We start from the raw sequence: 14,742 nt of genomic DNA on the forward strand, positions 1-14,742 counted from the left end.
TACCTGTACCTAAATATACTTACTAATGACCCATTACGTATACTACTAATCAGATTTGATTAGAGAAGACAGCTGTTTTAACGGCCTTCCTTCATTTAACTTGTAGGTCTTAAATCTAAAAAACTAAGGCTTATATCAAAATATCTGACTACATAATTATTATTGTTGTTATCTAGCCAAGGGGAAGCAGTAAATCCGCTGGGGTCTTATAGCACCTGGGGAATAGCAGGTACTTAAGTTTGATGCTTGGAAGAGTACCAGTACCGCTGTCTTCTTGGATTAATAACCCTTCACCAGTATCAGTATTAGATTACCTTGATAATCATCATCTTCCAGAGGCTGGCCGCGGGGAATTACCCGTAGCCTCACCACTTTCTTCAGCGGGGGTCGTGTGCTGACCTGGCACTCATACGACCCAGCGTCCGATCTCCTAACACCCGTCACTCTCAAGAACCAGGTCTCCGTCTGTTCTTCAAAGCTTGTGGAGAAACGTGGGTCGTTGACGAGGATGGAGGTGTCTATGGCAATGACTTGATTGTTGTGGAGTCTGGACCAGGTGACGGAGTGGGCGCCGAGGTTCTGGACACGACACAGCAGAAAGACGTCACCTCCTGCCTGCACGCGGACCACAGATGGGGTACTGTCGTCTATGCTGGTCGAAATTAATCCCTGACGGAGTTTCCGTTGGACTTTAACTCGCCTTCTTAACTCCTCGTATTTCCCCGTGTTGGGAGAGCGCTTCTGTCGCCCTGTTTCTGCACTTACCCATATAATTTTCTCTGTCTCTCGGTCTATCCCCGCATTGCTCCCTGTATCTGCAACTATTTCCGCTTCTTTTCTTATCTCTCCCTTTATCCCTGCCTCTCTTCCTATTTCTGCGACTATCCCTGCTCGTTTTCCTGTGCCTGTAACTATCCCTGTCTTTCTCCCCTTCTCTAAGATTATGCCTTCATCTCTTCCCTTTTCTATAACCATATTCAACTCTCTTCCTGTCTCTGCAGCTATGCCTGTCTCTTTTCCTCTCTCTGTAACTATCTCTGCATCTCTTTCTATCTCTGCAACTATACCTGTCTCTTTTACTATCTCTGTATCTATCCCCGCTTCTCTTTCTATCTCTTCATCTATCACTAGCTTTTTGCCTATCACTGTACCTTTCCCTCCCTCCCTACTTCTCTCTGCAACTATTCCTGCCTCTCTGTCTCTCTCTGCAGCTAGTCCAGCCTTTCTTCCTATCTCTTTATCTATGCCTATCTCTGCAACTATCGCTGCTTGTACCGGATTCCACGTCTCTCCTGGAACTAGCTGCTTCCATGTGTCTCTTACCGCCTCTCTACGTGCGTCCATTTGGCCTCTGGTCGCCTTTTTGGCACAGGGAGCCGCCGATGACCATTTTCCAGACACACACAACACTACCTTCATCACTGGCCCGCAATTTATAGCTGCGACTCGTCCGCCCAGGACCATCATAGCCCTGGAACCATCAGGATATTTCACTGCAGGACAAGGTAAGTCCGGTGGACCCCCTAGTGAGACCCCAACCACTAGGATACACAGGCACAACACGGGTAATATCTTCGACATCCTGCGTTACGAGTGTATTATATATGCTGTAGGCTTTGAACTTATACAATACGTATAATGAATTGAAATAAGTTATATAGAGAGGCGCTGTGCCCGTATGGATCATTCGGCTCAGCGTCAGGAGAGAGCGCCAAGATCTGCGCCGTTGCTGGCGCCACGGACACGACTGCTGATGGCGCCGCTGCACAGGTCAGCTATTAATAGCTTTAATCCAGTTTATGTACAACTCTCTTAAGAAAAGTGCCCGAGAATGAACTGGTTGGTGAGTGGTGGCTGGCGAGTGTCTGCCTCCTTCTGAGGTAAAGACCAGGTTAGTATATTACCTGCTTAACGGCATTCCTGCCACCCAGCCGTGATATTATTAATAATAATATTTTTTTTTCCAGACTCCTATTTACATGTTGTAGATATACAATTCACTTGCATATACAATTATATCTAGGTTAAATCTATATATTGTATTATATGTGTATGCCCATGACATTTATATATCCTCAAAAACATTGTAAAAACAACTAAATTTCCTGGTAAAATTATTTGCAGATTGCATTTTAGCACATTTTTCTATATTTTTATATATTTCAATTTTTTTAAATCACATGAAAAGTCCATAAAAATATATGTTATTATTGCATATTTCGACGTTTCAGAGGAATTGTAGTCATTTTCTGACATCCTTCATGCTAATTAGGCAGGTCTAACTCAACCACGCCTACTCGTGTACCTGGTCAACAGCTGCCCAAAGTTCTCGCCTCAGGAACACCACCTGGGTTTATTCCACTCATTCACAACATATAAACCAGAAATTTTAAAGAGATGGAGGGGTAAGCCAGTGGAAGGCCTCGGTCAGATGACCAAAAACTCCAGCTGCGGGTCATCACATCACTAAGACCCACGTCAGGAAACACCCGTCTTGTTTCCTGACAAACCTTACCTAACCCAACCTCATATATATAAATATATATAAATATATATATATATATATATATATATATATATATATATATATATATATATATATATATATATATATATATATATATATATATATATATATATATATATATATATATATATATATATATATATATATATATATATATATATATATATATATATATATGCAATAAGATCACAGTAAACAGGTGATTTCAGAATATGCAAAAAAACCACTGTGAAAGAATAGAGAAGTTCCAAGCGCTTTCGTGACTACTCAGAGTTTGCCAAGTGTGACACACCTAGAAAAAGGTAAAAAATTACTGCTCCACATACATAAAAGTCATTCCCAATGTATAAAGGAATCAGTGATACTTACTGTGGTCTGTGGGATGGCCATGGGCCACCAGGGCCCCAACCAGAAGCATCAGCACAACACACATTCTGAAACTGTTGAATCCGCTTAAAACTTTGCATCTCTTTAAAATATATACTAAGTGTTATATGACATATGGGTTTAGCGCTTCGATATGTCACTAGTCAACCCAAAAAAATCTTTGTCAAAGATATTTGAAGGTATTTAGGGTATTTTTGGGGTTGCTGGATTCAAAAATGGGAGTAGGCTTTTCAAAATGGCTCTAGTCTGCATATCTACTCTCAACATATATATCTTAGCTGCTCCTGATCAATATATCATTCACATCTATGTTTTTCAGTGAGATACCACATTTATCAAAAACTAGAGTCAATCAAAACCGATAATATATCCGGGATCAGCACCTCAAACTTACCCTAAAATCAGTGTGATATCTTTGGCCAGGAAAAGTGTTGACCAATAATTAAAAAAAATGTCACAATAATCAATAATAACATCGATTCAACGTAAATTATTTCTCAAGTCAACAGTATAGTTATAATTCGTGCTATATCAATATTATTATTATTACCATTATTATTATTATTATTATTATTATTATTATTATTATTATTATTATTATTATTATTATTATCGTGGAGGTTCTTGATCAATATTTTTGACAACAGAAATACATTAACTCCGTTCTAATTCTCAAGTAATAGTAACTCCAGTTCTACTGAAAGGAAATCTTTTAAGCTGCCATAGCTGATGAACTTTCAATGGAACACTTGACACTGAAATCCTCATGGCCCTACTGAAGTCTCCCAGCTTAGGCTGACACATTTCAACACTATGTACATCATCCATTGTGTGTGATGGGATTTGACAGGAAAACAGCTAGATTTTGTTCCTATTATGTAATTATAATTTAGAACAACTGTTGGTGTTTCCACTGTGTAACTATCATAGAACTGCGTAGGAGCACATTGCTGGTGTTTCCACTGTGTAGCTATCATAGAACTGAGTAGGAGCACATGCTGGTGTTCCCACTGTGTAACTATCATAGAACTGAGTAGGAGCACACTGCTGGTGTTCCCACTTTGTAACTATCATACAGAACAGCGTAGGAGCACACTGCTGGTGTTCCCACTATGAAACTATCAAAGAACAGAGTAGCAGCACACTACTGGTGTATCCCACTGTGTAACTATCATATAGAACAGCGTAGGAGCACACTGCTGGTGTTCCCACTATGTAACTATCATAGAACTGAGTAGGAGCACACTGCTGGTGTTTCCACTGTGTAACTATCATATAGAACAGCGTAGGAGCACACTGCTGGTGTTCCCACTATGTAACTATCATAGAACTGAGTAGGAGCACACTGCTGGTGTTTCCACTGTGTAACTATCATATAGAACAGCGTAGGAGCACACTGCTGGTGTTCCCACTGTGTAACTATCATATAGAACAGCGTAGGAGCACACTGCTGGTGTTCCCACTTTGCAACTATCACTGAACAGCGTAGCAGCAAACTACTGGCGTTCCCACCATGTAACTATCATACAGAACAGCATAGTAATACACTGACGGTGTTCCTACTGTGTACCTGCCATATAGAATCTGGTAGCAGCACATTGTCGATATACATAATTTTGCAAAAATAAAATAAAACGAAAAATCACCCATTTATAAACATAACCACCATCTAATCGTTTTTCCTAATGTCACATTCTTAACAGTTGTTTTCCCAATACTCACCCCCTTCACCCTATGTTCCATTACTCATGCTGGCCTGCCCTGCCCCTCACAACAAGGATTCACAGTGGCCTTGGTAGAAGCCTTGTGCCCACCAACCCACCAATGGTGAGCCTCAGCCAGGGTTGCCCGCTGGGAATACATAATTGCTCTTGACTTCACGATTCCCCGACTCATCCTATGTCGCCTTCTGTTAGTTGTGTTGTCTCCTTTGTCCGGGTAATTGTGTTTAGGATACCCAAGGTACCACCATAATTATGATATATAATTCTTAATAAACCCAGATGTACACCTGATAACCCTTTTGGGGCCTAGTTCCTAGGCCTTTTGTGTATCCATATGCTCTTGCGCTACCCTCCACAGGATGGATATGGGGTGCACAATAAACTAGCCACTTCGGTGGCAAAATCTAAAATCTAATCTGCCTTAAAAGTAGTGTATATAAGCATATATTAAATGTTTTTTTTCCCGTGAAGCATCATTTCCTCCTCCTGTGAAGAAACATAGGCATTCCATCTCTGGATCACCATCACTATCGTAAAACCCAATCAAATGGGTGACTGATGAAGGAACTTTTAACAGTGAAAATGTGACATAACTATGTCTACCTCGCTCATGGGATGCCAATTTTCTGTTAATGCTGCAAACTTTCTATTACCTTTATCCTATATTGAAATTTTACTACTGTATGTTATTATTGGTTATTTTTTTTATGGATAGAAGACAGCCTAGCCTAACCTAACCGAGAAACTTGCTGACAACCATATGTGACGGAACTGAGTACAGAAAAAACCAAGTGGGATGAATTGGGTAGTGGGGATAATGTAACTACCTGGAGGGTATTCCGGGGATCAACGCCCCCGCGGCCCAGTTAGTGAGAGGCTGAACGTATATGAGAAACCAACATAGATGCTTGTGGGAGTTATGAGGATGAGTTGCATACCCACATGCTAGAAGAGGAAGGTGGCAGGTATTTAATCTACAGAAGTTTTGATTAATCTGGAACTAGGTTCTTTGAAGATACTTGTAACTCTACCCTAAGAGTAAAGGAGCTCTGATACTGGGCGAAACAGTAAGGCCTGAGTGGTTGAGGGGAGAGGACGTGTGTGTTGAGTGAGGTCCTAGGCCTTCTATATCAGAACTGCTTCTCACCCGACTGATAACTCATCATGCAACAAATATCGTTGGAGCGCAGCTGAATTGCTGCTGGAATACCTAGTGAATATACCTAGTGAAACACAAACGTTGATTTGAAGTGGCTGTAAGAGGCCTTCCTTCACTCCACCTCGCCTGTCTCCCCTCCTTCCTCGATTTGGAACTCAGCCATTCGCCTCTATTTACTTATGGTCTAGAGGCGGTTTTTGCCAGACCACATAAATGCTTGAGTGCCCGTGTCAGTCCTCTGTGCCGCACTCCACTCACCTTACGAATAAGTCTCCTGTGTGCCTACCTGCCTGCTATTGCAGTGTGTGGTAACTCTTGAGAAGTCTGCCTCATCCTGTGACCTTGAGCGAGGCACTGCATCACCTGCCTGAGACTTTCGCCCATATTGACTATGTGAAGAAAGGCGAATGTGTGTGCTCAGTTACCTCTGCTGTTCTCCTGTATCCCCAGCTCTCCTCCTTTAAACTCAGCCGTTCGCCTCTATCAACGTGCAGTGTAGAGGTGTATTTTGCTGCCCCGCTGGTACTCGACTCTCTGAGTTCCGCAAGTGCTGCAGATTTGTTGTAACTATTTGCACGAGTGGATTACGCTGACTTAGGACATTGTGCTACCATCAGTACCTACGTAGGCTTAAAATGAGTGAGGAATGTCTGGCCTGCTGGGTGACCTTGAAAATGGCACTATAAGACCCGCATGCCACTTACACCCATACTGCGTGTGTCTAGTGAGGTGAATGTCCCTTCCTCGACTTTCCTATTCACCGGTATCCCTTAACTCGTCGCCATTATCTACATATGGGATAAGGGCGAGTTTAGCTGATCCAGGCTAAACAGCGCTCCAAGCCAGCCAGTGAAGGCCAAGTTACAGAATGCCTTTGTGAACGTTCTACAGTGTTCCGGCCGTACCTTCGGTGTTGTGAGAACTAGTTCTTAAGTAGTGAAAATTTGTCTGTCATTCCAAGACACGTGTGCTAGATGTGTTAAGTGCTGCGGGTTTGGAGTAATTAACAAGTAGTACAGTGTTGGTAACTCTCGAGACGACTGTGGGCCCAGTGAATGACCTTGAAAATCGCACTGCGACCCGCAGGCCACTACACCCATATTGCCTGTGTCTAGCGAGGTGAATATCCCTTCCTTGTCCCTTCTCTCTTATGGAATAAAGGCGGTTTCACTGACCCAAAAGTAACAGACTAACTCTTCCATCTCAAGCAGCTGAACTAAAAGTGACCTATGGATGTGAACGAAGTAAATGATGGTGAAGGCGAATTCGTACGTTTTAGAAGTAAGGGAGCTTTGAAAAAAGAAAGAGGATTTCAAAGGAGACTTGCTGCAAGAAACAACGAGAGCAACAACAACCATTGCAGAACGGTTAGGCTTGATTTCCCTGCTAACACTGAGTTTGAGGTCAAGTTTAGATGGTTTTACGAAGCTTCATTAGACAACCCAGAAAAAACCTTCGGATTCGCTTTCGTCATGACGAGGATAATTACGTTTTTGTTACTAACGACCCAACATTCATAGAAAAACTTCTTACTCATAAATATGCTAACATCCAACTCCAAGCTGCCCCACCAAGATCACCTAAAGTACTTATTGTTATCCACAATGTCAATAAGTACATGGATCCTAAATTCCTGTTGTCAGATCAAGTTGCAAACCCTCGTCGACTTCCAAATGATCTGATATTGGCTGAGTGGATTGGTCAAGGGACTCCACCATCATATATCTACTCTCGTGCAGCGCTTAACAGGAGTTACAAAATAGCTTTGTACAAACCACCTCACCGTAGATGCTACAAGTGTCAGCGCTGGGGTCACATTGCTTGGAAATGCTCATCTAAGTCACACTGGTGTGCAGTGTGTGCCAAGGCCCATCCTTCTCACCAGTGCTATGATATGATCAAGAAACACCAGACCGTTGCATTAGAATGTATCAATTGTAAGACTCCAGGAGTCACAGCTGCTCATGCTGACTGCAGAGCGAAAGCTGCCCACATCGCCAGCCGCAGAGCTCCCGCCTCACCCATCACCCCCCATGATGAGGCAATAGGCCTACCAGATACTTCATGTCTGAATACTGACCCATGCCTGAACTCAGACAATATGGTTGAGCGAGTCACTCTGGGAGTACATCAACAGAGCACGATCACGTCTGCTATCAACACTAGTAATGCTGCTGGTGTTGACACCATCTGTCTGGCTGAGTCAGCTGTCAGTCAGCCACCTGACTCAGCTGATCGGGACTTCATACTTCCTGATGACGCTAGTCTTGCTGGGGTGGTACACAACATGCAGCTGCGCATAACAGTACTGGAGAAGCAACAATGGTGTTTGAAACAACAACTTGAGCACCACGAGGAAAAACTTACAGAGGTTGCAAATGAGTACATCAACCCACAGATAGTCAGCCATTATGAAAATGAGTGTGGTGATGATGAACAAACTGATGATTGCAGTGGTGTTAATAATTACAAAAACGATGAATCTGATAGTGGTGTTTACAATCACAGTGAAGATGATAAGGGCAGTGAAGACCATCATGATAGTCAACCTGATGAGTGTAATGTATTGATAGATACTGAGTGTGGAGATGACCCGGTTGTTGATAATGGTGTATGTATCACTGGTCATAATGATGAGGGAAGTGATACATGTGATGATAGTGATGAGTGTAATAAAAGCGGAGAGGTGAGTGCGAGGGATAGTGTCACCTTCCATACATTCACAGACAAAGAGCGCAGTGACCTCTGTGTACAAAGACTCCCAAGAGGTCTCACTAATGGAAGTGCACTTAGGAGACTCATGGATAAGGATAATACTGATGATATTGATATTGATTATGTCTGTTTGTTATTTAGTAAGTTTTTTCATTTTGCTGAGAAATTGAATACTATCCCTGGACTTTTATAATGGAACCAAACTCGTATAAACTATCCATTTTAAGTTGGAATATTGCGTCACTTAGAAAAAGATTTTCTGACCTGCATCATAAAGTAACCACTGAATCCATTGATATTGTGTGTCTACAAGAGTGCAGAGTCCCTGAAAAATCCCAACCCCCTAAATTGCCATCGTTTGTTGCATATAACCTCAAATCTACTAATTCTTGTGTTCTATATATTAAAAAATCACTTCCCCATCAACTTCTTGCACATAAGAAAACAGAGGGGCTACAGTATCACGGTGTTAGGATTTATATTGGGAACTCTGCTCTCAACATATTTAACTTGTACGCTCCTGCTGATAAGTTTAATTACTTGGAGCTCCCAACTTGTGCTCAGTCTGAACCTACTCTCATTATTGGTGATTATAATGCAAGACACAAAAGCATTGGAAACTCTCAGTTTGGTAATCGTAATGGCAATCAACTGTTGTCACTCTTAAACAGTCATGATAATGTGCAAATTGTAGGTGACCTTGAACCCACACATATCTATGGAGGTGTCCTTGATCTGTGTCTTGGCTTCAACATTACTTCTGCCAGCTGTGAGTCTTCCATTGTAACAGATATAGCGTCTGATCATTTCCCAAGGCTAACCTCTCTAGATATTGGTAATACTATTCTCCCTGGTGGGATATTCAAACGGAAACGTCTTAATGTTTCCCCTGATCAACATGATGACTTTGTTGCACATGTGACTGACTGGTATAATTCCTATGAGTGTACCTCTGTCGAGACTTTTAACAATGACCTTGTGAGCAGTATTCAGAACTTCTTAGAGCCGCCTCTGAAACCTCCTACTACTCTAAATCCAAATGACTTCCATAATAATCATAAGTCTTATAAAAATCATACCTATTACAATGATTCTAAACTTCGAACATTGAAACGTACTGCTCGCAGACTAGGCCTAGCCTATAGAAACCATCGTACCCCTGAAATGCTGAGCCTCTTCCAAACTGCCCTTGCTGCTGCCAGAGAGCGTATGACAGAGCTGCGGCAAACAGACTGGGAACAATTTGTCAATGGTCTCAATGCTCACACCCCACTTAGCCGGGCATGGAGGGACATAAATAGAATTAAGGGTAACAGAACTGGGCAGATCGCGCACCCTCATCCCTTGCATAGGGCGAATGAGTTAGTCAGTGCTTGGGCTGCTACATCTAGCTATGACAGTCTTCCCAGTACCACACAGGCGAAATTAATGGACAAATATGATGCAAGGGAGAGACTTGTTTGCTTTATGCTCAGCAAGGCAGATGACTGCAACATTCCTTTCACTAATTATGAACTTGATGCAGCACTAACTAAGGGCAACTCCACGTCGCCTGGTGAGGATGGTATTACTTACAACATACTCAGATTGCTGTGTCGAGTACCAGGTAATCCTTTACTTGAATTATATAACATGAGTTATGTCACTGGGGAGCTCCCTAAATCATGGACCAATAGCCTCATTATTCCCATTCCAAAGCCCAATCAACAAAACTCATTTCGCCCAATATCCCTTACTAGCTGCTTGTGTAAAACATTCGAAAGGATGATTCTTAATCGTCTTATGCACAGAATTAAGGAATTCTTGTCACCCCGGTTGCATGGCTTCATGCATGGAAGGAGTGTGCATCATTGCATTACCACCTTTCTCACTCTGCACACTGACAGCTCATACACTACGTTCCTTGACCTTAAATCCGCTTTTGATGTAGCCAACCGACATGTAATCATTAGTGAACTTGCCAGAATGGATGTTGGAGGATGGCTTCTCCGCTGGATTAAAGGTTACCTGTCCAACAGAAAGTCGTCTGTGTTGTTCCAGGGACATAGAAGTGTAACTAAAGATTTTGAATTAGGAACCCCACAGGGAGGTGTGCTTAGTCCCACCCTTTTCAACATTTTGATTAATGCCTTACTTAATGCCATGCCTAGCCAGCCCCATCATTATATGGTTAGTTTTGCTGATGACATAATGATTCACACTACCGGATTCTCCAACACCCAAAACATTCTTAATCATGTACTAGCCTCGTGTCAGGACCTGGGGTTAATAATCTCAGGGGATAAAACAAAGATACTCAACAGGCGTCCTCCTCGGCAGAGAGGCACAGTTCGTCAGATCCAGTTGCATGATGGGTCTCTTCTAGAATATGTAAGCAGATACAGGTATCTAGGCTTTGAGGTTCCACTACTTGGACCTGTTGTAACGAGACTTTGTCGCCAATACAAAGAAAGGCTGAGAGCACTTAGAGTTGTGGCAGGTTTTCATCCCAGGTATGGTGCTAATGTTAAAATTGTGAAAATGATGTATCTTGCTTATATTAGATCATTGGTTGATTATGCAGCGCCACTACTTGCACTCGTGTCTGACTGGAAGCTTGGAGGGCTGGAAAAACTGCAAAACGAAGCAATGAGGATCATCCTAGGATGCCCTCGTACTGCCAAAATTTTAAATATGCGGAAAGAACTTAATATTCCAAGCATTAGAGATCGTGTTACTGAAAGAAATATCCTTATTGGGGTCAATATGCTTAGGCTAGCCCATTCAAACCCCTGCACAGAAGCCCTCCAAACTTTCCTCAGCACTGGTGAACATCCTTCCAGATGGATCGAAAAAACTGGAACCGACCTCCGCATGAACCAGCTACATGATCTATATCAAGTTGGACAACAGAGACATTTCCCTGCTCCATGGGATATTACCCCATTCCAAACTACCATTCCTCCATTTCCCCCCAAAACTCTTCTTAAATCACAACCAAAGCTTCGTCTTGAAGCCAAACATGATGCCTTAAGCTGTATTGATAACTTAGTCACACAGAACAATCTTTCACAAATTATTTACGTCGATGGTTCTGTTCACCAGTCCACTGGTGCAGCTGGTAGTGCTGCTGTTGTCACACAGAGTGATGGCTCTCATAAAGAAATTGGAGCACGCATCAATAACTGGGCCTCTACCCTTCAAACAGAACTGTTTGCCATACTCCTTGCACTCAAATGTGTCCATGTATCTAAGGTTGACACTTTAATTGTAACTGATTCTCTGTCATCCATAAATGCTCTCAACTCATTAAGTATAAATTGTGGCATGCTTTTGTCAGAAGCCAGACATAGATATGGTAAGATTGTGGACAGTGGAGTCAGAGTGCACATGCTGTGGATTCCATCTCACATTGGTCTTCAGATGCATGATAGAACTGATAAATTGGCTAAGCTGTATGCTTTCAAAGAGGGGGTAGATTACAATCTTGGGTTGTCAGTTAGCAGTTTGAGAACAATAATACGAAAAGAACTTCAAATGAACTTTATTGACTTAAGACTTAGGGAGATTGACACAAGTCAGTCCATCTATCATCATTCCATCATGCAGGAGGAGCCACATGTCTATGGTGCATCCAACAAGATAAGCAGACTCTTGGATGTCACTACTGCCCGGCTCCGGCTGGGTTACAAGTATCTTTGGCAGGTTAAATCACCACCACCAGATGTAGACCAAACGAAATGTAAACTTTGCCAGATGGACTATTGTCACACATTGCGTCATTATGTACTGGAGTGTGATCAAATTAATGAATTTAGAAACAACTCACTCAGAAGTGTTCAAGAAATGGCTAAGTATTTTATCCACAGTGGTATATTGCAGACCATTCTGGAGAAATACCCTGACTTTGCTAGCTGTAAATAAAGCATTACCACATGTGTGCATGTGTGTGTGTGTGTGTGTGTGTGTGTGTGTGTGTGTGTGTGTGTGTGTGTGTGTGTGTGTGTGTGTGTGTGTGTGTGTGTGTGTGTGTGTGTGTGTGTGTGTGTGTGTGTGTGTGTGTGTGTGTGTGTGTGTGTGTGTGTGCGTGTGTGTGGGTGTGTGTGAGGGTGTGTGTGTGGGTGTGTGTGAGGGTGTGTACTCACCTATTTGTGTGGTTGCAGGGGTGTAGTGCCTCTTGTTGTGTGTGCTTTATCAAACCTGTCTTAAAACTGTGTATGGTTCCTGTGTCACTTTCTAGGTGCCTTACTACTCTATGTGAAGCTGTGTGTGTGACCTCTTGTGTCTGTGTGGAACATCCTGTCTTTGTCCACCTTGTCTATTGTATTTTATATGTGTTATCATGTGACCCTCCTGTCCTCCAGTGTGTGATTTCCCTTAATCTTTCTTCATAGGACATTCCCCTTAGCTCTGGAACTAGTCTTGTTGTGTACTTTCTCTGTTTCTTGACGTGTCAGGTGTGGGTTCCAAACAGGTGCTGCATACTCCAGTGGGTGTACATGGTGTACAGTGTGTGATTCCTTACTGAGGTGTGTGTGTCAGGTTTGCCAGGCGTATGTGTGTGTGTGTGTGCGTGTGTGTGTGTGCGTGTGTGTGTGTGAGTGTGTGGGTGTGTGTGTGCGTGTGTGTGTGTGTGGGTGTGTGTGTGTGTGTATGTGTGTGTGGGTGTGTGTGAGTGTGTGTGTGTGTGTGTGTGTGAGTGTGTGTGTGTGTGGGGGTGTGTGTGTGTGTGTGTGTGTGTGTGGGTGTGCGTCCTTGTGTGTATGCATATATTTGTACGCTCGTGTGCACATGTCCGTGCGTGCGCCCTCGTGTGTGTATGTGCGCGCGCGCGCTAGTGTGGGTGTATGATCCACTTAATATTTGTATTTATAACTCATTACAATTGTGACCAGGTGTGGACGTATCAGTGGTTCATTACTTTGTAATTTGTTCATGACTGTAACCATGTATAGGAGTGAAGCTGATTCATTACCTCTGTAACTTGCCATGATTAGTGACCAGATCTACCTGGAGTTCATTACCTTTGTAACTAGTTCAGCTATCATAACTTTGGGGTCCAGTCACTGGACCCATTATGTACCTTTGTAATCTTTTGACTACCGCCCACAGGATGGGTATGGGGTGCATAAAGATATTAAACTAAAGTGTGTGTGTGTGTGTGTGTGTGTGTGTGTGTGTGTGTGTGTGTGTGTGTGTGTGTGTGTGTGTGTGTGTGTGTGTGTGTGTGTGTGTGTGTGGTGTGTGTGACTCAACAATCAATATTTGCACCAATAACTCATTACAGTTGTGACCGGGTGTGGAAGTGTGAATTGCTCATTACTCTATAATTTGTTCATGATTGTAGCCAAAGTATAAACGTAAGTAACCATTCTACAGAATTCATTACCTTTGTAACTTGTGAGCTCATTACCTTTGTACCTAGTTCAGCTATCAAAACTTTGGGGGCCCAGTCCCTGGACCCATTACGTACCTCTGTAATCTGTAAATACCTTTGTAACTTGTCATGATTGTTACCAGACTTACCTGGAGTTCATTACCTTTGTAAATTGTGAGTTCATTACCTTTGTAAATTGTGAGTTCATTACCTTTGTAAATTGTGAGTTCATTACCTTTGTAAATTGTGAGTTCATTACCTCTGTAACTTGCTCAGCTATCAAAACTTTGGAGTCCAGTCCCTGGACCAATTATGTACCTCTGTAATCTTTTGACTACCGCCCACAGGATGGGTATGGGGTGTCTTTTTTCATCAAAGACTGCAAGAAAAGAGCTCTTCAGATCATTAATTCTCCACGCATCAACACCACTCCCAACAAAGTTATAATTCTTCCCAACAGCCAGGTTGCACTGAACGTCTCAAAAGTACTTTCACAAGCTAACACCAGAGTCGCCATCGCTTCTAGCACTTCAGTAAAGGATCTAACCAGGACAAAATCCAAGCACCATGAACCAGTCAATGCAGGAGTGTGTGTGTGTGTGTGTCAGTGTGCCTCGTTGTGCTCCGGGTTTTCTCGTGTTCTCACAGTCGCTCTTACGTGCTAGAACTTTAATTTGTGTCATCAATCCTATACGATATATCCCTCTAGCGCCTGGAACCAATCTTGGGCGGAAAACATTATATACTGAGTCAAAAAAGGAGAATTAGTGTGCACTACCTAGCAGAGTTTACTACCAGAGGGGAATCATAGGCCTGGGTGCCGTGTGAAAAAGTAATAATAATTGAACTTTTCTTGTCAGAGGAAAGAAAGTCT

General features: G+C 42.6%; 1 protein-coding gene across 1 annotated transcript; it reads right to left on the bottom strand.

The window, feature by feature from the left end:
• Nucleotides 1–211: 211 nt before the first annotated feature.
• LOC138852226 (uncharacterized) lies at nt 212–1,864 on the bottom strand. The gene has a single exon (XM_070081950.1). It carries the CDS (start codon nt 1,579–1,581, stop codon nt 280–282), a length of 1,302 nt encoding a protein of 433 aa, XP_069938051.1. The 5' UTR covers nt 1,582–1,864; the 3' UTR covers nt 212–279.
• Between the last annotated feature and the right edge of the window lie 12,878 nt (nt 1,865–14,742).

The sequence above is a fragment of the Cherax quadricarinatus genome, unplaced genomic scaffold (genome assembly GCF_038502225.1).
Source record: "Cherax quadricarinatus isolate ZL_2023a unplaced genomic scaffold, ASM3850222v1 Contig5267, whole genome shotgun sequence".
NCBI classification, from domain to species: domain Eukaryota; kingdom Metazoa; phylum Arthropoda; class Malacostraca; order Decapoda; family Parastacidae; genus Cherax; species Cherax quadricarinatus.